Below are 24712 nucleotides of genomic sequence, written 5' to 3' on the forward strand. Positions count from 1 at the left end.
GCCACGTTTTTTTAAAAAATTGCCCCATCATCCTGTCTCCAGCCAGAATTTGTTACTGCAGACCTCGGTTATTCTGCCAAACCTGAATTTTGTTCGATATCTTGCTGTTTATTTGCTCTGTGTCCAAACCATGCAGTGGTCATATTTTAGGGTAGAGGCTGTGTAGTGGTATTCTCGTGCCACAAGATCTGAGGTACATATCTGTCTAGCCTTTTCCTCAAAGCACTTTGGGTTTGGCGGGGAGGGCTTCTATGTAGTGGGAAGCGTTTGAAGCTGTTGGATAGTAGCTGTTGGACCACAAAATCTGTCTTAGAAAGGACGATCTCAGCTCTCCCATCTGTGCCGTTTAAAAAAACCCACATTTTAACTCTTTTTTTATCAAGGGAGAAGATCAGAATTCAGTTGAGTGAATTATTAATCTTGATAAGCAATGAAGGTAATTTGCTAAAGAATGAGGATTGGCTCTCAGATAATGGGATACTCCAAAATGCTAGCTGGCGAAAGGACAGAAGGTACAACTGTCTTGCACATTAGTTTATGACTGGATAATGGACTCTTTCCCATAGTGTATGTTGGATTGTGGTCTATGGTTTTCTGCCTTCCCTACCCACAGTAAGTGCGTGCAAAGGACCTGTTCCGTAAAGAGGCTAAACTCTGCACAAAAACAGGCAAGTGTCTGTTCACTGGCATTTTGTAGCTCTCCTCCTGGCCCCTTGGGTCTATGGTGGCTAATATCTTTTACCTCCACCTCAGAAACACTAACAGATGAGCCTATTAAGATTTTCTTATGTGCCCTAAGCCTAAAACCAAACTATCTAGCAAGATGTTTCCCAGCTTGCCAAAAGTGTGATTCTTTGATGTGCCTTGGCAGCTTTATTTCTTGGTTTGGGGGTTCTTAAAAAGATTTTCCTAATACCTTTAGCCTCCCTTCTGAAATGTGAGAAAGGTTAAGTTTGGGTTCATAGTAGGGAGTTGAACTTGGGCTTTGATTTCCATCAGTAGCAAACTGATAGAACCAGTTTGCCACTTTAGTTGTCTATCTACAGTCATATGATAGTTGAGGCACACAAGTAAACTGTATAATTTTATTCCAGCCTCTGTTGCTTCAAATTATTAAATAATTATAGTGTGGGACCAATTTTCTGCATTTTAAAATCTACTCTCTACTATCTCCATAGATTTTGAAAGTTTGTGCAGTGTGGTGGCTACCCTATTAGATTTAGACTAGCAACATCTAGGTTCAGAAATCCCAGCTCAGCCATGAAGCGCATTGCATGACCTTGCGCATCGCGTGACCTTGGGTTAGTTGCTGTTTTTTATCCTAACCTACCTTGCAAGGTAGGGGAGAAAATTCTATAAATACTACCCCAGGAAGAACAGGATTTAAAATGATAAGAGATTCTAGGTCATGAAAATGAGGTAAGAAACCAAGTGCCTGAGCCTAATAATTGCTTGAGGTTAGACCCATTTATCCACATGAAGAGGCCTGTTGTGGGTTTTTGTGACAGTATCCCAGTCATATTCTGCCTTAATTGATCTTCAGGGTGTTTTTTTGTATCTGGAGCCAGGTAGGCTTTCTTTTAAAATTAATTTGTAGATTATCATTTCCAAACATTCTTCCTGCCACATTTCAGGCTTTGGGGGCAGGCATTTCTAATGTATATCAAGATTTCCCCCCATCATTTCTCCACAACCTTCTCTTATCAAGCAATAAGTGGTGGTTGAGCATCACACTGGCCCTTTAACTTGCTGAAGGAGCCTGTTCAAAACTGGCTAGTACTGCAACTTGGAGGCAAATTTTGCCTTGCTAATGGGGAACAGGCAACCTCTCTGCAGCAATTGATGCATACTTTTTAGACTGATGAAACGGCACCTGTGTCCTCTGCCTTTCCACCTCAGTGTCTGCCTCTGGCACCAAAGTGTAGCCTGCAGCTGCTTTTATGTACCTTTGTCACTGACCTTTGATCCACGCACAGTGTGCCTTTTGAAAACAGATTTTGCAGTGAGGCGCTAGAATTGAGAATAACACCCAGTTGGTGTATCTGATGACAACTTTGTATCTTTTCCCACACCAACAGTCTCATCTGCATGTGTGTATGTTTTGTTTTATGTGTACATTGGGATCTAATAATCTGTATAAAACTATTTTATGATGGCTCTTCTCCCTGTGTCATGTTTGCTTCACTGATTGTAACATTATTTGAGAGGTGGAATAGAAGTCATAGACCTGGCTGCGTTCCTGGAGTCTTCTATTTTCCTCCTGTATGTTTGCCTTTAAAGGGACATTTCCCTTTCAGGTAGGGCTACACCTAACCTATCCCTGCTGGTTATAGGTATACTCTGGATTGTCACTACCAAGATAACATAGGAAGGGTAACCGAAGAGTCTGCCCCTGAGGCAGGTGTTGAAACATTTTAAAAACCTTTACTGTATTCATACTTCCAGAGGTGTAGTATACTCAGGTATTTGAAGAAGAAAAGTTGGTTTTTATATACTGACTTTCTCTACCAGTTAAGGAAGAATCAAACTGGCTTACAATCACCTTCCCTTCCTCACAACAGACACCCTGTGAGGTAGGTGGGGCTGAGAGAGCTATAACAGCTGTAAACGTGCCCAAAGACACCCAGCTGGCTTCGTGTGTAGGAGTGGGGAAATTACCCATATTCTCCTTTTCCCCTCCTCTAACTGACATGACCTTTTGGGTTTCCTAGTGTATGCTTCATTTATCATGCTGCAATTAAAGTTTTTTTCCCTCCTTTTGGTTAATTTTGAAATAAAGACCCCTAACTTGGGAGTGTCGGCAATAAAAATGGGGTGGAACAAAAGGGCTCACCACAACATGAAATAAAAAAGTGGTGTGTTCCATACTAGCATTGCACTGTAAATTTTTCTGGCAATTATAAGTGGGCTGTGTTGAGATTCCTGCAAGAGACCCCTACTTTGTGTATCCTCATGCAGAAGGGGTGCAAGATGAAGTGCTGTACACAGTGTGTAGCACTTGCTGATGATGGGTCAATGGCATTTCTGTAGGTGTTATTATTTTAAAGGATTATATAGTTCATGGAAACAATCTAAATAATACTACTATAGTGTTTGGATGGCATGAAACTCCTATAAACAAAGTCACATGAGTTTGACCATCTTCCTCCAGTTCCAGAATCCTTTGCTTAGGTGGCTAACAGTGCAATCCTCTGCAGAGTAACTCCAGTTTAGGTCCATTGATTTCAGTGAGCTTAGGCTGGATTGCACTATAAATGTGGTATTTTGTGAAATACAGCCAGATGAGTTCCAAGTTGGTCCTAATTAAAAACAGAGCAGCTTGGGTAGCCCAGCTTAGCAGAACTTGAAAATAGGGTTGCCAACCTCCAGGTAGTAGCTGGAGATCTCCTGCTATTACAACCAATCTCCAGTTGAAAGAGATGAGTTCACCTGGAGAAAATGGCCGCTTTGGCAATTGGACTTATGGCATTGAAGTCCCGCCCCTCCCCAAACCCTGCCCTCCTCAGGCTCTGCCCCAAAAACCTCCTGCTGATGGCAAAGAAGGACCTGGCAACCCTACTTGAAAACTAAGCAAGGTTGGCCTTGGTTAACACTTGGATGGGAGACCACCAAGGAAGGCTGAGGTTGATATGTGGAGGAAGTCAGTGGAAAACCATTTCTGCTCGTCTCTTGCCTGGAATGCCCTGTGGATGGGGTTACAGTGATTTGGTTGTGGCTTGCTTGACAGCATGTTCTTCCCACAATGCATAATTGAACTGGAAGGGCTATTGCCAGGAATACTGATTCTGGTAGCTTCAAAAAGAAATCATGCAAGCGAAGAAGGGACTTATGGTTGCCAACTCTGGGTTGGGAAATCCCTGGAGATTTGGGGTATCTGAGGAAAGGGGTTTGGGGAAGGGACCTCAGTGGGGAATAATGCCATAGTGTCCACCCTCCAAAGCAGCCATTTTCTTCAGGGGGACTGATGTCTGGAAATCAGCTGTAGTTTTAGGAGAGCTCCAAGACCCACCTGGAGGTTGGCAATCCTAAGGACATCTGTCAAAGGCTACTCAGTATAATGGCTAAGTAGGATCTCCCATTCAGCAAAAACAAGGGGACTCGCGCATTTCTACTTCCTTGCTTGGGGCCTTTCAGGGCATGCGGCTGGTAGCGGAACAAACTCGGTCTGATCCAACAGACCTCATGTTTTTATGCCTTTAAAACGTCTTAAAGGCGCAGAGTGGTAAGCTGCAGCAATGCAGTCCAAAGCTCTGCTCACGACCTGAGTTCGATCCCGACGGAAGTCGGTTTCAGGTAGCCGGCTCCAGGTTGACTCAGCCTTCCATCCTTCCCAGGTCGGTCAAATGAGTACCTGGCTTGCTGGGGGTAAAGGAAAGATGACTGGGGAAGGCACTGGCAAACCACCCCATAAACCTTGCATTCATGGCCCATTACCAATGCTGATTTCTCCACACCCATCTCTCCCCTGGACATCACAGACTCTTCTGCATACCACACCTAATCCCATCACGCCTGCTATTCCCATTTACATACTAATGGTTGTCTGAATTCACTCTCCTCTACTTAAAGACAGATGGATTCACATTCTAGCTGTATCTGAAGCAGTGAGCTGTGGCTCACGAAAGCTCACACCCTGCCAGAAAATATTTTTGTTAGTCTTTAAGGTGCTACTGGACTCTTGCCCCTTTCTACTACTGCAGACAGACTAACACGGCTACCCACTGTGAATTATCCCCATAAACAAAGTCTGCCTATAAAAGGCCGGGATGTGACATCACCCCATGGGTCAAGAATGACCCGGTGCTTGCACAGGGGATCTTTACCTTTAAAGGCCACGAGGGTGCAGCGGCGCTGCGCTTTCTTCCTCCACGCTCCAAACTTTGCGGCCAGGGGGCGCTGCAAGATATCCAACGAGCCGGCTCGGTTTCCCGCTTTCTCGCGCCTCCGAGGCCGGAAGTATGGCGGGAAGAGACGCTCTGGTCCTCTCCCTCTCTATGGCTCGGCGCGCAAGCCGAAGAGGGCTGACGTTGGACAACAAAGATGGCGGCAGCGGGAGGGAGCAGCGGCAGCAACTACTGGGAGGGTGAGGGGGGCAGCGCTGGGACGGGGCGGGAAAGTCGCGGGGAGGAAGGACCGGTTTCGCCAGGGGGAGAGAGGGAGCAGCGAGGGCCAGCCGGGGCGGCGGCCCTGAGGGGTCTCGTGGGCCGGTGGGGAGGAGGCCTGAGGCAGAGCCCCGCTCAGTGAGGGAGGGGACCTTGGGAATGTGGATAATTCACAGCGGGTAGATCTGAAGAAGTGAGCTGTGGCTCACGAAAGCTCCTACCCTGCCAGAAAATATTTTTGTTAGTCTTTAAGGTGCGACTGGACTCTTGCCCTTTTTGACTAGTGGGTAGTCGTGTTAGTCTGTCTGCAGTAGCAGAAAAGAGCAAGAGTCCAGTAGCCCCTTAAAGACTAACAAGAATGTTTTCTGGCAGGGTAGGAGCTTTCGGGAGCCACAGCTCACTTCTTCAGATACAGCTAGACTGTGAATCTAGCTGTATCTAGATTCACATTCTAGCTGTATCTGAAGAAGTGAGCTGTGGCTCACGAAAGCTCCTACCCTGCCAGAAAACATTCTTGTTAGTCTTTAAGGGGCTACTGGACTCTTGCTCTTTTCTACTATCTGAAGAAGTGAGCTGTGGCTCACGAAAGCTCATACCCTGCCAGAAAATGTTCTTGTTAGTCTTTAAGGTGCTACTGGACTCTTGCTCTTTTCTACTATCGGAAGAAGTGAGCTGTGGCTCACGAAAGCTCATACCCTGCCAGAAAATATTCGTGTTAGTCTTTAAGGTGCTACTGGACTCTTGCTCTTTTCTACTATCAGAAGAAGTGAACTATGGCTCACGAAAGCTCATACCCTGCCAGAAAATGTTCTTGTTAGTCTTTAAGGTGCTACTGGACTCTTGCTCTTTTCTACTATCGGAAGAAGTGAGCTGTGGCTCACGAAAGCTCATACCCTGCCAGAAAATATTCGTGTTAGTCTTTAAGGTGCTACTGGACTCTTGCTCTTTTCTACTATCGGAAGAAGTGAGCTGTGGCTCACGAAAGCTCATACCCTGCCAGAAAATATTCGTGTTAGTCTTTAAGGTGCTACTGGACTCTTGCTCTTTTCTACTATCAGAAGAAGTGAACTATGGCTCACGAAAGCTCATACCCTGCCAGAAAATATTCTTGTTAGTCTTTAAGGTGCTACTGGACTCTTGCGCTTTTCTACTATCGGAAGAAGTGAGCTGTGGCTCACGAAAGCTCATACCCTGCCAGAAAATATTCTTAAGGGCAAGAGTCCAGTAGCACCTTAAAGACTAACAAAAATATTTTCTGGTAGGGTATGAGCTTTCGTGAGCCACAGCTCACTTCTTCAGATACAGCAAGAATGTGAATCCATCGGTCTTTAAGTAGAGGAACAGTATGTAAATGTGAATAGCAGGCTTGATTGGATTAGGTGTGATATGCAGAAGAGTCTGTGATGTCCAGGGGAGAGATGGGTGTGGAGAAATCAGCATTGGTAATGGGCCATGAATGCAAAGTCTTTATTCAGCCCAGGTAAATGCATTGACTTTAGTTTGAATATCAACTGTAATTCAGCAGTTTCTCTTTCCAATCTCCCTTTAAAATTCCTTTGTAAGAGAACTGCTACTCTTAAATCTGCAACAGTATGTCCTGGAAGGTTGAAATGTTCACCCACTGGTTTTTGAATATTGTGGTTTCTGATGTCAGACTTATGTCCATTTAATCTTTGTCTAAGAGACTGACCTGTTTGTCCAATGTAGATTGTGGAAGGGCATTGCTGGCATGTGATGGCATAAATCACATTAGAAGATGAGCAGGAATATGAACCTGAGATAGTATGGCTGACATTGGTGGGTCCAGAGATGGTGTTCCTAGAATCTATATGAGGGCAAAGTTGGCACCTTGGTTTGTTGCAGGCCTTGGTGCCAGAGTCCATGTTCTTGTTAAGTAGTTTATCATCATGGGTGAGAAGTTGTTTTAGGTTAGCCGGCTGTCTGTAAGCAAGAAAGGGACATCCCTCCAGTGCTTCAGCGAGGGAAGTGTCACAATCCAGCATTGGTTGTAGGTCCTTAATAATACGTTGGACTGGTTTTAGTTGGGAGCTATAAGTGACAACCAGAGGTGTTCTGTTATCATTCTCTCTGGGCTTATCTTGTAGTAAGTTGTGCCTGGGTATCATTCTGGCCTTCTCAATCATCTTTCGCACCATATCTGCAGGATATTGTAGTTGCAAAAATGTTTGCTGTAGGTCTCTCAAGTGTGTATCTCTGTCTGAAGGATTGGAGCAGATGCGACTATAGCGTAGGGCTTGGCTATAGACAATGGATTGTCTGATATGGTTGGGGTGGTGGCTGGACGCATGTAGATACGTTTGCCGATCTGTCGGTTTCCGGTACAATGTGGTGCTTGTGTGTCCCCCATGGATCCGTACTGTGGTGTCTAGGAAGTTGATTTCTTGTTCGGAATAATTCATAGTTAGATTGATGGTGGGGTGGAAGTCGTTGAAAGCCTGGTGAAATCTTTCAAGGGCTTCTTTGCCATGAGTCCAGACAAAGAAAATGTCATCAATGAACCTCAAGTAAAGGAGAGGTGCCAGTGGGTATGAGTTCAGAAAACGTTGTTCTAGATCTGCCATGAAAATGTTGGCATATTGTGGAGCCATGCGAGTGCCCATGGCAGTGCCATTGATTTGAAGGTATAAGTCCTTACCAAACCGGACGTAGTTGTGAGTGAGAACAAATCTGCAGAGTTGTGTAGCCAGATCTGCAGTGTTGTTGTCAGGGATGGTATTTCTAATGGCTTGTAGCCCATCGTCATGGGGGATGTTGGTGTATAGAGACTCCTTCTCAGGATTTAGAGATTTCACCAGGCTTTCAACGACTTCCACCCCACCATCAATCTAACTATGAATTATTCCAAACAAGAAATCAACTTCCTAGACACCACAGTACGGATCCATGGGGGACACACAAGCACCACATTGTACCGGAAACCGACAGATCGGCAAACGTATCTACATGCGTCCAGCCACCACCCCAACCATATCAGACAATCCATTGTCTATAGCCAAGCCCTACGCTATAGTCGCATCTGCTCCAATCCTTCAGACAGAGATACACACTTGAGAGACCTACAGCAAACATTTTTGCAAACTACAATATCCTGCAGATATGGTGCGAAAGATGATTGAGAAGGCCAGAATGATACCCAGGCACAACTTACTACAAGATAAGCCCAGAGAGAATGATAACAGAACACCTCTGGTTGTCACTTATAGCTCCCAACTAAAACCAGTCCAACGTATTATTAAGGACCTACAACCAATGCTGGATTGTGACACTTCCCTCGCTGAAGCACTGGGGGGATGTCCCTTTCTTGCTTACAGACAGCCGGTTAACCTAAAACAACTTCTCACCCATGATGATAAACTACTTAACAAGAACATGGACTCTGGCACCAAGGCCTGCAACAAACCAAGGTGCCAACTTTGCCCTCATATAGATTCTAGGAACACCATCTCTGGACCCACCAATGTCAGCCATACTATCTCAGGTTCATATTCCTGCTCATCTTCTAATGTGATTTATGCCATCACATGCCAGCAATGCCCTTCCACAATCTACATTGGACAAACAGGTCAGTCTCTTAGACAAAGATTAAATGGACATAAGTCTGACATCAGAAACCACAATATTCAAAAACCAGTGGGTGAACATTTCAACCTTCCAGGACATTCTGTTGCAGATTTAAGAGTAGCAGTTCTCTTACAAAGGAATTTTAAAGGGAGATTGGAAAGAGAAACTGCTGAATTACAGTTGATATTCAAACTAAAGTCAATGCATTTACCTGGGCTGAATAAAGACTTTGCATTCATGGCCCATTACCAATGCTGATTTCTCCACACCCATCTCTCCCCTGGACATCACAGACTCTTCTGCATATCACACCTAATCCAATCAAGCCTGCTATTCACATTTACATACTGTTCCTCTACTTAAAGACCGATGGATTCACATTCTTGCTGTATCTGAAGAAGTGAGCTGTGGCTCACGAAAGCTCATACCCTACCAGAAAATATTTTTGTTAGTCTTTAAGATGCTACTGGACTCTTGCCCTTTTTGACTACTGCAAACAGACTAACACGGCTACCCACTGAGAAAATATTCTTGTTAGTCTTTAAGGTGCTACTGGACTCTTGCTCTTTTCTACTATCGGAAGAAGTGAGCTGTGGCTCACGAAAGCTCATACCCTGCCAGAAAATATTCTTGTTAGTCTTTAAGGTGCTACTGGACTCTTGCCCTTTTCTACTACTTGGAAATGTGGGGCAGGATTGGCAGGAGAGGCGGTGGTGTGCGGTGAGGAGGGCTGAGAGAGCCATTAAAGTTGGGGAGCAGTGTAATAACTAGGTGGGAAGCCCGTCTATCCAGAGGCGGTCTACTCAGCATGGAGAGAAGCTGTAAAGGGGCATCATCGGGAGAGCAGGAGTTAGGCTAGTTAAAGAGTAGAACGGTCTTGTTGACTACTTACTTTTTGCCTTGCCTCCATCCAAGGAGAGGGAGGGTTTTGAAGGGTGTAACTACGAAGAAGGGAGAGAAGACAGGGTTCGGGAAGCCTCTCATGAAGATAATTCACAGTGGGTAGCCGTGTTAGTCTGTCTGCAGTAGTAGAAAAGGGCAAGAGTTCAGTAGCACCTTAAAGACTAACAAAAATATTTTCTGGTAGGGTATGAGCTTTCGTGAGCCACAGCTCACTTCTTCAGATACCCTACCAGAAAATATTTTTGTTAGTCTTTAAGGTGCTACTGGACTCTTGCCCTTTTCTACTGAGGCACCTCTGAATGCCAGCTTCTGGCCCCAGCAGGGTGACCTGCTGTGGAGAGAAATAATCCTGAGGCGTGTAGGAATAGAGTTTAGGGCTGTAAAGGGGCATACCATTATATGTTTCGGTCTTGTTTTTATCCGGTTCTATGAGGAGAAATTAAAGGGAAAGGATTGTCAAAAGGGAGAGGAAGGTTTCTAAAATACGGTGGGGTGGAATTGTAGTTGAGCCCAAGTCTATACATGGGGTCATTTGTGCTGAGAAGGAGCATATCAAAGTAAAACACGGGAGAGGGGGAAAGATCTATGTTTGTGTAGAAAGGTCATTAATATGCACACCACTTTCATGCTTCCCCAGGAGAGAATGTGGTACACATGTGAAGAATGAAACTAATCTTCTTGGCAAGATCACTGCACTGTTTTAATTCTCCCAGGGCAGCTGTTTGCTTCCTCTTTGCCTTATTTCTGTTTTCTCTTTATTTTCTGTGGTGACTTTGCTTTAAGCCATCAGTCCAACCAAAATGAAGCCCAGGTCTTTGGTTGCATTAATCTCTTGCTTAGGTGTCTCCTGCTCTTCTCCCCTAATTTTAAATTTTAGTTTGTAAACTCCTTGGAGTGGAGACGTTTTCTTTGTGGGCTGATGTTACTTTAAGTGCCATGAACTTACAATGCTGCCTTATCCTAAGTCAAGGCACTGGTCCATGTAGCCCAGAATTGTCTGCACTGACTGACAGTTGCTCTCCAGGGTCTTAAGTAAAGATGTTTCACAGGTCTGTTTCCTAGGATCCTTTTAACCAGATGTATTGGGAATAAACCTGGGACCTTCTGCATGCAAAGCAAGTGCTTTACCTTTGAACTACATCTACTACTGTTTCTTCATAAAAGTGTTCCTTTTCTCACTGCTTTCTACTGTCACAATTTTTTACATTACAAAAGCAGTATGCTTTCCTCTTGAGGATCTGTGATGGGTCATATTAATTGATGCATAATGTAGGCTAACTAGGCAATGAGTGTCTTGCAGAAATGACCTTAAACCTCTCATTTTTCACACTGGGGAGGGATTCAGGGAGAGGTGTGGAAGTCAGTTGATGAGTTGCTCTCTCTCTTCTGTGAACTCTCATTGTGCAGATCTACGGAAGCAGGCTCGGCAGCTCGAGAATGAGCTGGATCTCAAACTCGTGTCCTTCAGCAAACTATGCACCAGCTACAGCCACAGCAACAACCGAGAGGGAAGAGCCGACAGATATAGGTGCTTATGCTCCTTTAGTTATTTTTGTTTTAAATGTGAAATGTACTTTTTAAAAAATTGAACGTTCTTGATATCTTGGGTACTCAGTTGTTGGCTATTTGTTTGCTTGATGCTTCTGGATTTTTAAACTATTTTTTAAAAACCCTGGTTCAGGAGTGCTCAGCATCATTGAGAAGGGCCCTCAGAGGAGATTTCTGAGTTCTCCCCAACTTTGTTGATAATCTGCAAATTTGGCTCTGTCTCATGAAAGCTGATGCTATAATAAACTGGTGGGGGTGTTGAAAGGTGCTGTATGGGGAGTATTGTTTCGGCTGCAGCAGACTAACCTCTCGGGGGTTGCCTGTTACAGCACTTGTAAGCCATGCTGTGCTTTTCTTTCCAGTAGGGGAAACACACCCAGTTATGTCCTTAAGGCCAGGAGAGTCTGTGTATACCTGTTTCCTCTGTGGGTAAGAGCCACATGGCTGGATACTTGTCTCAGTGTATGAGAGCATTAGAGACAATGGAACCCTTTGTATTTGGCCATCAGTCCAATATTTTTCAAACCTTTGCCAGTGTGGCTCATAAGTAAAAAAAAATTAAGAAGAAAAAGAGTTGGTTTTTATATGATGACTTTCTCTACCACTTAAGGCAGAATCAAACTACTTACAATAACCTTCCCTTCCCCTCCCACAACAGACACCCTGTGAGGTAGGTGGGACTGAGAGAGCTCTAAGAGAGCTGTGACTAGCCCAAGGTCACCCAGCTGGCTTCATGTATAGGAATGGGGAAACCAACCCGTTTCACCAGATTAGCGTCTGCTGCTCATTTGGACGAGTGGGGAATCAAACCCGGTTCTCCAGATCAGTCTTCCTCAAAGCACAGGTTTTTTGCTGTTTCCGCCTTGGGACTTTGGGAAGGGCAGGATGCCCCACTTTGTGACTTTTGAATGCCATGAAGTCTGCTGTGTAAGGAGGGTGGACTTGCAAGGGTGAACATGTAGTCCCTTGGCCAGGTGTTAACAGCTGTCTGGGTTTTCTATGTGCTCCACATGACTTTTGGAGCATGAAGTACACTTTCCTGTTCATCTCTCCTCTTGTTCTCCACTCAGCTCTGACACAACTCCTCTCCTGAATGGTTCAAGCCAAGACCGAATGTTTGAAACAATGGCTGTGGAAATTGAACAGCTCCTGGGGAAGGTGAGTGGCGTATTGATCTGGTAAATCCCTGGCTCAAGCGTATTAGGGTGTTAACATTAACGGTTGTAACGCTTGGAAAGTTTGCTTTGAGGATGCAAGATGGATTTCAAGGAATGCCAGCTACTTTTTGTCATAGTGTGAGCCCTGTGGCACAGAGCAGTAAGCTGTAGTACTGTACTGCTCATGACCTGAGTTCAACCCCCATGGAAGTCAGTTTCAGGTAGCTGGCTGAAAGTTGACTCAGCCTTCCATCCTTCCAAGGTTGGTAAAATGAGTACCCAGCTTGCTGGGGGTCAAGTGTAGATGACTGGGGAAGGCAATGACTAACCACCCTGTAAAACATAGTCTGCCTAGTAAACGTCGTGATGTGACATCACCCCATGGGTCAGTGCTTGCACAGGAGACTACCATTACCTTTTTTTTGTCATAGTGTAAGTTTGCAATGAGCCCCGAGGAGAATGTGCTTCCTTGAGAGTTCTCTTTGTTTCGCAGCTTAAGGAGGCTGAACTCACTGCTGCAGAATTGTTGTTATGGAGCTCTTGACTGAGATGTGGAAAAATGGGGAAATGTGGAGAAATGAAAACAAAAAACTCTTGTGAAATATTTTTCTTTTTCAGAACAAGTGAAATGCTTTTAAAGACAAGGTTCTGTTCACTCAAAATGAAACGTTTTACATTGGACAATGCAGCAAAATAAATTTAGGTTTGATATCAAAATAACTATGCATATACTTCAGTTTCCCCCAAAATCTAATTCCCCCCCTGGAAAAATGGGTTTTACATGGCATCAACAGTTCTTGAAATTTTACCTCTAGTTTTGAGTTGTTATTCTGTGGTTTGCTCATGTAATATTAGCAATGGAGCTTTGACTGTTCTCATATCTGCGTTGAACTAATTTGTTGGGTTTAGGCCAGCCGCTCTGCATGCAGTCAGATGTGACAATATTTACAGCATGGTTACTACACAAAGAAAACTCTGGCTGGTCTACCAGCGGTGGGTAATAATCCCAATTTATGCATAAACCCAGATTTGTCGGCTTTTTCTTTCCTCTACTTCCCAGCAGACAGGACCTCCTCCTATTTTCTTTGGGGCCTTGTGGCAGTGAGGAGGTGATGTTATTCAACAAACTGTGGTTTGTGAATTCAGATGCCACAACAGACCATTAGTACAAACTGGATAACAATCCAGCTACAAACCCTAGTTTGTAATCCTGGTTTGGTGCCAACCAGAATGCGTTTAATTGAGATTTGTTCAACTGAGATTTGTTCAAACCACAGTTTAACTATTTTTGCAAGCAGCCTTGAGCCACAAAGAAAGGCACCGTATAAATTTTTCAGTAAATAAATATTGTTTGTCTGAATACATCTCCTGTCTCAGCCTCAACAACAGGGGCATAACGATATGGCCTACTGTGCAGGGTTATTGTAAGGACTGTGGAGACCTCTCTAGACCTCAGTCTTATTTAGAATTGGTCTTAGACATATGATGGATTACACTGTAATACTTCTAAAGTACTGGAGAGGGTGGAAGTTCTGATCATCTCTTATAAAAATGCGCGATGCAAGTTGCCTTTTTGTCCAAACACATGCTTCACATTTCCTACAAGGCAATTGAATCATTCTCTGCTCTCCGCCACAGCTTACAGGGATAAATGACAAAATGGCCGAGTATGCCAACAGTGCAGGAGTGCCATCCCTGAACGCAGCTCTGATGCATACCTTGCAGCGGCACAGAGACATCTTGCAGGTAAGAAAGGCAGAATCCGGCTGGCATATTTTGCTTGGCCAGGGCAAGATGGTATTCTCCTCCACCCTCTCTGAGAGATGCATGGCCTTTCTTCCATAGCTTTGTTTTTCCTCTGCTTGGTGTAACCTCTCTTGTCAAGATGAGTCCAAATCTGGATCTGTTCTTATTTCAGGGAATCATTTAAAATGGTCTCAGACTTTTCTTTGTGTTGTCAGAAGTGAGGGAAATTGCCTGGCATAAAGGCAGCTGAAATGAGTGGGGTCCGCAAAGAGGGGTTTTGTTCTTTCTTTCATAAACCAAGAATGCAGGATCATGTAGAGATCACCCTGTATCCATGATTAACCTATGGAATTTGCTTGGACAGTAAAATAAAAATAAAAGCTTTGACAAATTCATGGAGGAGCCAGACTATCAATGGATTCTATCCAGAACAGCAATATAGAACCTCCAACTCTGAAACAGTACATTGTGAGTACGATATGCTGTGTCTAAACAAAATCATTATGACTCTGTGTTGCTTCTTAGCTTCCCAGAGACAACTGTCTGATCACTGATGGAAGCAAAACACTGGACAAGATGAATAATTTGCCTTATTCTTATAACTTGCATTGAAATCAACAGGGCTTAAGGCAGGAGAAGTTCACGACTGATTGCCCCATCATTCAGAGTGGCAGACAGCCATTCATTCATTTGGGGTGGTAATTTTAATTGCAACCTCTAATCCCCATCTTGACTGGGTTTCCAACAGGTTGCCCACATTTGTGAGCACTGACTGGGTCTTCAGTGAGCCAAGCAGTCACTTGGTAGCCATGATTATTGTACTGAATTCTGCACCTGGTTGATAATCTTGGAAGATTCTGACTAGATGCTTTACTGACTAATGACGTATTTTGGGCCTTGATGCCAAGCTGGGCCAAATCTCTTCACTGGGATTGTGCAACAGTCTTAACACACTTGGAAATACTTGTTTTCCTACAGGATTACACACATGAATTCCATAAAACCAAAGCAAACTTCCTGGCAGTACGGGAAAAAGAGAATCTTTTGGGGTCGGTCCGGAAAGATATCGAGTAAGTTCTGCTGCTGGTTATGGGGTGGAACATTAAACTTCACCAAAAAAGGAAGGGGTATGCTTTTATAGCCCAGTTTCTCCTCCACTTGAAGTTACCTGCTTTGCAGTACAACAGGATGTGAAACTATATACAGTAAACACTTTGTTAATCTGCATCATTGGGAAACAGGTTGCTGGTTAACCAAAAAATGCTAACTAAGCTTGGACTGCAGCCATGGCTGGGACCCACTACCTCAGGGGTGTCAAACATAAGGCCCGCGGGCCGGCTCCGGCTCCTTGAGAGCTCTTATCCAGCCCATGAGCCAGCCGAGGCAGCCACCCTGTCCCCCCACTGTTGATCTGGGCTGGCGAGGCATGGCCCGGCCTGACCAAGTGACATTTATGTCATATCCGGCCCTCGTAACAATTGAGTTGGACGCCCCTGTACTACTTGCTCCTCCATAGCCTAAGAGCAGGTGGAGGAGAAGAGGGCAGCAGTTTCCAGTGGGCCGGTAGCCATGGGCACTGCCCACCCAGCAGCAGCACAAGTTGGAGGTGGCCACAGAATATGCCTTCTGTCCCTATTACCATCAGTCACCTGTTTGACGTGTCAGGATTTGAACGGCTAGAACTCTATGGGGCTCAGCTGTTTAAATCCCCACCCGCCCCACAGCTGATTGGTCACAAGGGGGAGTGATGGGATCTGGGCCATGTGTACTGCCCTGTTCTTCTTTGAGAGCAAGCGCCGGCATGCTGGTTAAGAGTTCTCTGGCTTTTACTGCATTGAAATTAGACCACTTAGAGCAGAGCCGTTTAGTGCTGGCATACCTCGGCTGCTGCTTTGAAAGAGTGAGGTCTGGGTCCCACATGCTGGAGCATGAGGTGATAGAATGGACTTGCCTACTTCAGACTTTGTTTGGAGGATCACATTTTAGAATTCAACCATATGTTAATAAAACTCACAAAGCAAGCAAAAAGTTGGATTGGGGAGGGGGACGCATCCCACTATCTTGCAGTGCTGGTTTTCTGTCTCCAGGGAGTTTTTTTTAATGCAAAAGCACATTGAAAGCTAAAATCCCACTGTCTGTAGTGTCAAGTGTTGCAGTTTAATCTACCACCTCAGGACTGGACCACTATTATTGCCTCCTTCTCCTGCATGTGTAAACCAGGCCTTGAGCTGTGAACTACAAATTTTCCAGCTCAGGCTTCACCTGAGCTCTGAATTCTCTGGGTGGCTGTAGGCAAGCAACCCCTCGTCATAAGAGGAGTTATCCCTCTTTCCCTGGGGTGCCTTTTGGGGCTTCTGTCTGTCAAAGAGCTCTACCTGAAGCCTCAGGATCTGCTGTATGGATCTTGCCCTGAGTAAAAAGTATTCTGAAATTCAAAATTTTCGTTTTGCTTCAGTTTGGAAAAGTCCCTGTGACTTATCATTCACTTTTACTGCAGCCATTTTGGGATTGCAATGGCTGGTTTAGGAAAAGATCTCTCTATCAAGCTTATTTAATCCTCTTTAGCACCCACCCCTTTGCTTGGAGGGCAAGGATCAGGTCTTCACGGTGATAGGGAGGATCTTATCAAAGTCTCTCTTGCCAGCCACACCAACAAGGAGGAGATAAAGAAGTTCCTTGTTGGAGTGCATGATAAAGGAAGGCGGGGGGAGAGCATTCCTCATTACGGTTGGGTGGCTGTACCAGAGGCAGGGGGATCAATCCCACAGGTCGCCAGATGCCACCCTGCTTTGCTGTCTAAATATGGTCTGTCAGTAAGTCAGTAGAAATGACCCCTGTAAGGAGGAACAGCGCTTTTTCTTCTGCATCACTTCTTGCTTTTAACCAACCTTTCAGGTCATACAAAAGTGGGTGTGGCGTGAACAACCGGCGGACGGAGCTGTTCCTGAAGGAGCACGAACACCTTCGGAAGTGAGTCTTCGCGTTGTTTTATGGTGTTGGGGTCTTCCTCAAAGTGACCTGAGGGAAGGTATTCTGCCTCTGCAGTAGCTGTCGTTGGTATAAAGAGTCACTGACTGAATCAAATTAAGATATTGCCATAGTTAGAAATTTTTTTGTTAATTATGGCACCCAAAAGAAAGAAGAATCCAAGGAAGACAGCGAGGGGCCAGTAATCACCTGCTAAAATGATCAAGGGTTTGTTTTTAGTAAGGAATGTACTCTATTGGACAGGAGAGGGAATAGTCAGATTCCAGCTTTTAATGTTCTTTGAGACTTTTTATCACTATATTGATATATCTCAACACACCAAGAAATGTAAGGAGGCAAAGGCTGTCATTTGGCTGACATGAGGGACACTCTCTTTAAATGCTTGTCTTGCCTTAGGCCAGATAGGGATGTTTCTAAAGGAGTCCCTACCACCAAATGGCGAGTTTGGAAGCAGTCACCAGTGCCTTCGATCTGTATTTCCTAGGTGACAGTTGGAGATTTTGGAATCTTGAGTGGGGAGAAACTGTATGTTGTATGTTTATCAGCCTATCTCCAGTAGACTCCTCTTTCATTTGCAGTAGACTCCTCTTTCATCGTACCCTTGGTGGATACCGAAGATCTTACAATATTTGATGATGCGTGGTAATATCGTGTAGTCATTCCAATACAAAATGGAGCAAGGGGAAATCTTGGTGATTAGCTCCCTCTTTGCATTTAGATCAAAGGGCATGATCAAGATACTGAAGAACAGTGTTAAAAAATATGGGTTCTGTAGATAGTTCAGCAATTATGTGGGAGGCATTTAAATCCATCGCAGAGGCTTGTTTGTTGATGTGGTTCTAGATATGAATAAGATTAAAAGAGAAGAAATGAGAGAGTTAGGCAAGCAGTGAAGATTGGGAAAGATAAAATGAATCATTCAGGAGATAGCTAAAAATCAGCTGCCAGTTGTGCGTGACGAGTTGGCTCTAACAGATCCCCCACAGGGGCAGAGAAGCCATGGTAGCACTGGGAGGAGCTAGGCAATACCCAGGAAGCAGGCGCCAACTTCAGTGCTGTCTTCGGAAGCAGGGAGGAAGATGTACCAGCTCTGGCTCCGAGCCATGCAGGAGCAGAGTAGGGGAAGGTGAGGAAGACCCAGCTGCCCCAGAATCCCCTCCTCTCTTGGAGACTGCAGTGATCTGAGGGGCATACAGACTCAGCCGTGCAGGGACAGAATGTTGCCTGTGGCACTCAAATAGAACAGTAAAAACGCAGATCAACAAATAATTTCTTGAGCTGAAAATTAGCAATTTCGCTGCAGGTTGTCAAGGTTTTGCACGATAAAGTCGGTAGCACTGAACAGTAAGGGCTTCAGTGCTACCTTTAGTGTATTTAAAGATTTATGCCATGCCCTTCAGGGATTTGCTGCCAAGGAGATTTTTACATAAAGTCAGAAGCTTACCCTCCTGTGTGTCTTGGCTGCTCTTCAGAAGACATGCGAGGGGGGGATATTCCTCCCTCCCAGAAAATGGCCAGGTGAGGGCCAAGTGGCAGCCGCTTCCTAGTTAACGTTGGCAATGTTGGGCTGTTGCAAACTTTTCTGTTGCCCTGGCAGCTGCTTCCTTCTTTTGCTACTGCGTGCTTGGAGGAGGGGTATCGTTCTCCTTTTCTGCAGAGTGGCTGGCTGCTGATGGAGTCTGGGCGTAGCTTGACATTAAAAACAAAACACAAAAAGATGTCCCATTCAAGTTGAAATATCATCTCCCCCAATTTCTGAGAATAATTGTTTAGCATGGCTTGTTTAAAACTTGGGACAGCCACCAGGCTAAGGTGGGTGGGAGGGAGGACACGTAAAATGAATGGCCTCGAGTCTCTTCAACTGAGTACAAGTGTTGTAGATTAACTGTACTGAAAGGTACTAGTCGGTATCTGAATTCTTAGGTACTGGAATCAGGCTGCTGAAATTTAACTCTGCGCGGGCATGCACAAGGGGGCGCCCTTTCCCTGTGAATATCTCTCGCCGTCTATTCCTGAAGACAATTTTGTCATTCTGTAATTGAGGGTGCATGAAAAACTCTTCCAGGTTTTGTCTGCCTTGTTGGGGTAGGCTGAGAAGCGGGCTAGAAACACACAACAGTTGCGTATTCTGTGGTTTCCTTTGGCTCTGCAGCAGCCATCTGTAGATGGCTTGGAAGACTTGGTGGAGATGGGTGACTTTTTGCTCAGTTTGCCTCTGTTGCAGTAAATTAATAATGGTTGAGTGTTTTAAAATTTCACAAATTAGGTTATAGTGGGGTTTTTTTAAAGCCTTGGAGTTGAATGCTCACTTTCCAAAGGTGGGGATATTCACCGGTTAAACATGCTCTGCAGAATGCTGTGTGTTTTTCCTTGCCCCCCCCCCCCACTTTAACTTGATGAGTTTGATTTTTCGTAGAACAGGATGCTGCTTGGAAGACTGCATGCACAAGACAGTGTAAATCCAAAGGCAGGAAGTCTTTGGATCAGGTCTCCTTCTCAGCCAGGAATTCCCTTGCAGGTGTTAGACAAGCAAATACCTTTTGGTTCCATGCTGTAAAATGGTGACGATCATTCTAGATTTTGAATAGGTCGTGACTCGTGATTATTGAGGATTACTGGGATCATAGAGTTAGTTCTGGACTTGAGATGTAAACCTTCTGAAAATTTTGAAGCCATGGAGAGATTTTTTGTTCTATCTTATTTATCAAATTTTAAACTTTTTTTTTTTTTTTGCTTTAACAACATAAAGGGCATTTCAGAGGGTAGCCAACTGCAGTAGATCTAGTAGAACAGCAGGGGTGTCAAATGTAAGGCCCATGGGCCGGATCCCGCCCCTTGCCAGCTGAGCCAGCCCCCCCCCCCCCGCTCTTGATCTGGGCTGGCAAGGCATGTCCTGACCAGACCAAGTGACATTTATGTCCTATCCAGCCTTCGCAACAATTGGGTTTGACACCCCTGGCTTACAGTATCCTAAAGGGAGAAATGTAGGGTTGGAGGATTCTCTCCCTTCTCACATACCTGTCTGAGAAGCTCCAGGCAGTGACCTCTTTGATGCTAAAAGTATTTTGGGGATTCCAGATTAATCGGGATCATAGGAAGAGTGCTCTTTCTAGAAGAAGAAGAGTTGGTTTTTATATGCCGACTTTTCTCTACCACTTAAGGGAGACTCAAACTGGCTTACAATCACCTTCCCTTCCCCTCCTCACAACAGGCACTCTGTGAGGTGAGTGAGGCTGAGAGAAAGTGACTAGCCCAAGGTCACCCAGCTGGCTTCGTGTGTAGGAGTGGGGAAACAAATCCAGTTCACCAGATTAGCGTCCGCCGCTCATGTGGACGAGTGGTTAATCAAACCCGGTTCTCCAGTTCAGACTCCACCACTCCAAACCACTGCTCTTAACCACTACACCACACTGTCTCTCCTACACCACGCTGGCTTCTACTCCTAAGTAATTGCATACAGGTTTTTTAAAGCTTCAAACAGAGGCAGAACCCCAACAGCTTATTGGGTTGGAACAGTATGTATATATGTATCGATGAAGTAGGGCCAGAAGATGCATGCTGTGAGAAACTTAAACTTCTCTCACTCTCCCCACCCTCCAGCTTTCCATATGGGTCAGGAAGGAAGTAAACAACCCTTTCCTGCATTGAACATCTCTGATTCAAGGCTGAGTGAGCCATTTTCTGCTGTCTTAACCCTGAGCAGCCATCAGTGCGAATGTAGGAAAGCTCTAGGCCGCTGAGATTCTGGGTGAAGTGAACCCAGAATGAAGATGTCAACCCAGTGTGCGGCTGCTGTGAAAAAGGTAAATTCCATGCTGGCCATAATTAGATGAGGAATAGAGAATAAAACTGCTGCTATCATACTGCCCTTATATAAATCTGTGGTAAGACCACACTGTTTACAGTTCTGGTCACCACACCTAAAAAAGGATATCACAGAACTTGAGAAGGTGAAGAAAAGAGCAACCAAAATGATCAGGGGGCTATAGCAACTGCCCCATGAGGAGCAGTTAAAATGCTTAGGGCTATTTAGCTTGGAAAGAAGGCGGTTAAAGGGAGACATGATAGAGGTCTATAAAATTATGCACAGTATGGAGAGAGTGGACAGGGAGAAGCTTTTCTCCCTCTCTCATAATAATAGAACGCAGGGTCATCTGCTGAAGCTGGAGGGTGAGAGATTCAAAACATAAAAGGAAGTAATTCATCACGCAACGTATTGTTAAACTGTGGAACCCCCTGCCCCATGATGTGGTGATGACTGCCAACTTGGAAGGCTTTAAGAGGGGAATGGACAGGTTCATGGAGGATAGAGCTATCCACAGCTACTAGTCAAAATACTAGTCATGATGCATACCTATTCTCTCCAGGATCAGAGGAGCATGCCTGTTATATCAGGTGCTGTGGAACACAGGCAGGATGGTGCTGCTGCAGCCGTCTTGTGTGTGGGCTTCCTAGAGGCACCTGGCCTAGAGGCACTGTGTGAACAGACTGCTGGGCTTGATGGGTCTGACCCAGCATGGCCTTTCTTATGTTATGAACATGAGCTCAGCGGTGCTGTGGCTGCAGGATTCCCAAGTGTTTAACCCCCACCCCATGACTTTTTGCAGGAAAGCTTTTTTTCGGCTGGTCTTCGTCACAATCCACTGGGAGCTTCTCCAGTGTGCAGGTTCTACCAGAATGAAGCTTATTCTGTGTGACTCCCGTTTACTACGGTGCGGTTTGTGCAGGGAGTATTCCTCGCGGATCATGCCTCGGGCATAATTTGGAGATGCCGCTATTCTCTCGTTTACAGTCCAGCACCTGTCAGCCAAGGCACCGGAGTGTCTGATTTATCTTCGGCAGGGCAGCGTGAGGCTTTAATTATAAAAGCTTGGCTTTCCGTTACTAAAAAAGGTGGCTATTAATCACCCTTTTTCATGATGTACTTTTGATTGAAAGCTGGTGGAGTTGGGCCTCCAGCGCTTGCCAGCACTTGCTGACAGCACCCTTTGTAGAAGACAAGCCCTCCTTTGTTTTGAGGCTGATGGAGCACAGGCAGGGTCTCTCCTTGACTACTGTCTTGGTGTGGGATTTCATCAGTCAATATGGGACCAGCTTTGTGTATAAGTGAGAGAGGCCCTGTTTTCTACATGGTATGCTAGCAAAAGTGCTGTGGAATGGTAGGAGAGCACCTGCTTTTCACACTGAGGGTGTAACTCTACTTCCAGTCTATTTTTTTGCTTAGGAAAATACTCTTCTTTGTTTTTAGACCGCAAAATACCAGCAGTGGATGGGTGCTGTGTAGATCAGATACTGCAAGAAAGAGAAATGGGTAAAAAAGATGTGAAGGAAAGTCTCTACTGATCCAAGGGAGCTTCTTCTAGAATTCTAATACTAGAATTTGGAGGTTCCCCCCAGGGAAAATTGACAGAGAAACAGCAGTTCTTCATGCACTGGGGAATTCACTGTTAAAAGATGGGTGGATAGATGCTTTAAAGGAGAATCGGTTAAATGTATGGAGCAATAAGACTTGCCAGCTAGCTCTTTCAAAGTGGGAATAGCCAGGGTCTTATCGGAGGCTACTGGCCGTGGTGACAAAATGGAGCCTCCATGTTCAGAGGCATGTTCTGAATGCCATTTGCTAGGAGGGGGGGCTTTGGCCTCTGTGCCCTGCTTTTGGGACTTCTGGGGTCATCTGGTTGGATGCTGGGCTAGTTGAACCATTAGTCTGCTCTGCTTATGTTCTTGACCTTTTCGAAGTAATCATCCAGCTGCCAACCTGGTGTTCACTGTAAAGTTCCCAGAACAGTTTGAAATCAGTTTGGAATACTTGTGGCGATCTAGGAGTCCGGCAGTATCCATGCTGGGCTCTCTCTTTTTCTGAGCTTGGTATATGCTATGAATGTTCATGTCCTTTGTGGGGGGATAATCTTCGAGGGTTCACATTGTCATTGTTTTGGCTGGGTGGTTTTGCTATCAAACATCTGGGATTCATGCTGAATTCCCTTTTGGATGGTTGAAGTGTGAGGAGCAGCCCATCTGGAATGGAAGAGGGGAGCAAAAATTGAGGAAAGGCAGTGCAGGTCTCAATGTCTCACCCAAAAAGGAACTTGGTTGCAATTCTGGAGTGTGTTTTGCATTTGCCCATTTTGCCTTGTGAGTCAAAAGCTGCTGAGATTTTGAAGCCATAAGCAGATTTTAGTTGATCAAACCGAGACCTCTGCCTCTCATTAGAACTGGGAGAAGAAACATGCCCACTCATTCGAATGTGCATGCATGCACACAGCTGCCAAAGATATTTGGCAGCAGAAGTAGAAAAACCCAAAGACGTTGTTTAGGACGTACCTGCCTTTCTGTTTTTGGGTTGATGTGGGGACAGCTGGAGGTGGCTCTGCCTGCCATGTGTGCAGGAGGGTATGGCAAGCCCCGGTCGGATCCTTGGCCGTTTCACACTTTTATGACTCCAAAGTCATTGTCATTTGTTTTTCATCTCTCTGGTTCACTCTTTAGTTGTTTTGTGCGGAGTCTCTCTTTTCAAGTTGCTCATTTCTCTTTGTCTGCCCCACCCTCTGTTGATCTAATGTCCACGTAAGCTAGACAATCCTCCCTCCCTCCCTGACACCTGAGAAAGATTTGATGTCTGTCCATTGAATCCGTGCTTACATATGAGAACAGCTGTTTTAGCCCACACCACACCCACTGCTGTTTGCACTGGCAGGAGGAAACCCCCTTGCAAGTTGGGCCCCTGTGCCAGCTGGAAGAAGTTTATGCTATTTGGGATAATTCCCTTATTTCCAAATGCACAGTGGTGTTTAGAACGAGCCATGGGTATGAAAACTAGCATGGTATGGTGGTTAGAGTGGAGGATTGGGAAGACCCAACTTTACTCAGATCTTTACTCAGCCATGAAATGTATTGAGTGATATTGTGGTAGTCAGTCTCTCTTCTTGGTCCAGTCTACCTCACAGGGTGGCTGTGAGGAAAAAATGGAGGAAGGGGAATCCATGTACGCCACCCTCCTTGGAGGGAAGGGCAGCATAATCACATAAGAGAGATTGTATGAAGGACACAAAACAGAAGGGGGATGCTTTAATGGCTTTGGGGATGATGAGACAGCTGTCCGAAAGGGGCACAGGTGTGCTTGCACCCCTCTCCACCCCCAAAGAGGGAGAAAGATTAGCTGAATGGGTTGATTTGTGCATAGTTAGTTTTTTTTAAAGGCTCTGATGATGGTGAGGTGGGTCAATAGCTGATGGGAGGGAGGTTGTGAAAACTGAGTCCAACCGGTATAATTACAGGTGGCAGAACGTCCTTGATTCAGTGTGGTCAATGACTTCTGTGCTGAGAAGTATGGAATTGGGGTGGCCGCAGGTGTCGCCTACGATGCACAGTGTGGACAACCCAAGCGAATGGCTGTATGTTCTGCTAAAGATGACTCCAAGAGTTCAGCCTGGTGGCTTCCTTCCTGTCAGGTTTCCTGTCACTTCCTTGCTGGAGCCACAGTCCATGCATGTTAGGAATGTTAGCAGCATTAGCATTTGATTCCAGTCAGACAAAGAGAAACTCTTCTTCATGTAAGGAACTCAGGGCAGGTCTCGGCTGGCTTTATTCTTTTCTGGCCAATGTTCCTTCCTCTGCGGCCCACCAATGTTTAATCAATTGGCCGAGTCAGACTCTAGATCTGTGAAGCAGTACCATCTATCCTTT

At 45.2% G+C, this 24712-nt stretch overlaps 1 protein-coding gene across 1 annotated transcript in view; it reads left to right on the forward strand.

The window, feature by feature from the left end:
• Nucleotides 1–5001: 5001 nt before the first annotated feature.
• Nucleotides 5002–24712, forward strand: part of GOSR1 (golgi SNAP receptor complex member 1) — a 42876-nt gene continuing 23165 nt past the window's right edge. The window contains exons 1-6 of the mRNA XM_056864909.1: nt 5002–5083; nt 10995–11115; nt 12206–12293; nt 13931–14038; nt 15017–15108; nt 16934–17008. Coding sequence (XP_056720887.1) covers nt 5041–5083; nt 10995–11115; nt 12206–12293; nt 13931–14038; nt 15017–15108; nt 16934–17008 — 527 coding nt within the window. The 5' untranslated portion in view covers nt 5002–5040. The remainder of the gene's footprint in view (nt 5084–10994; nt 11116–12205; nt 12294–13930; nt 14039–15016; nt 15109–16933; nt 17009–24712) is intronic.

Source organism: Euleptes europaea, chromosome 19 (genome assembly GCF_029931775.1).
Source record: "Euleptes europaea isolate rEulEur1 chromosome 19, rEulEur1.hap1, whole genome shotgun sequence".
In the NCBI taxonomy this organism is placed as follows: Eukaryota; Metazoa; Chordata; class Lepidosauria; order Squamata; family Sphaerodactylidae; genus Euleptes; species Euleptes europaea.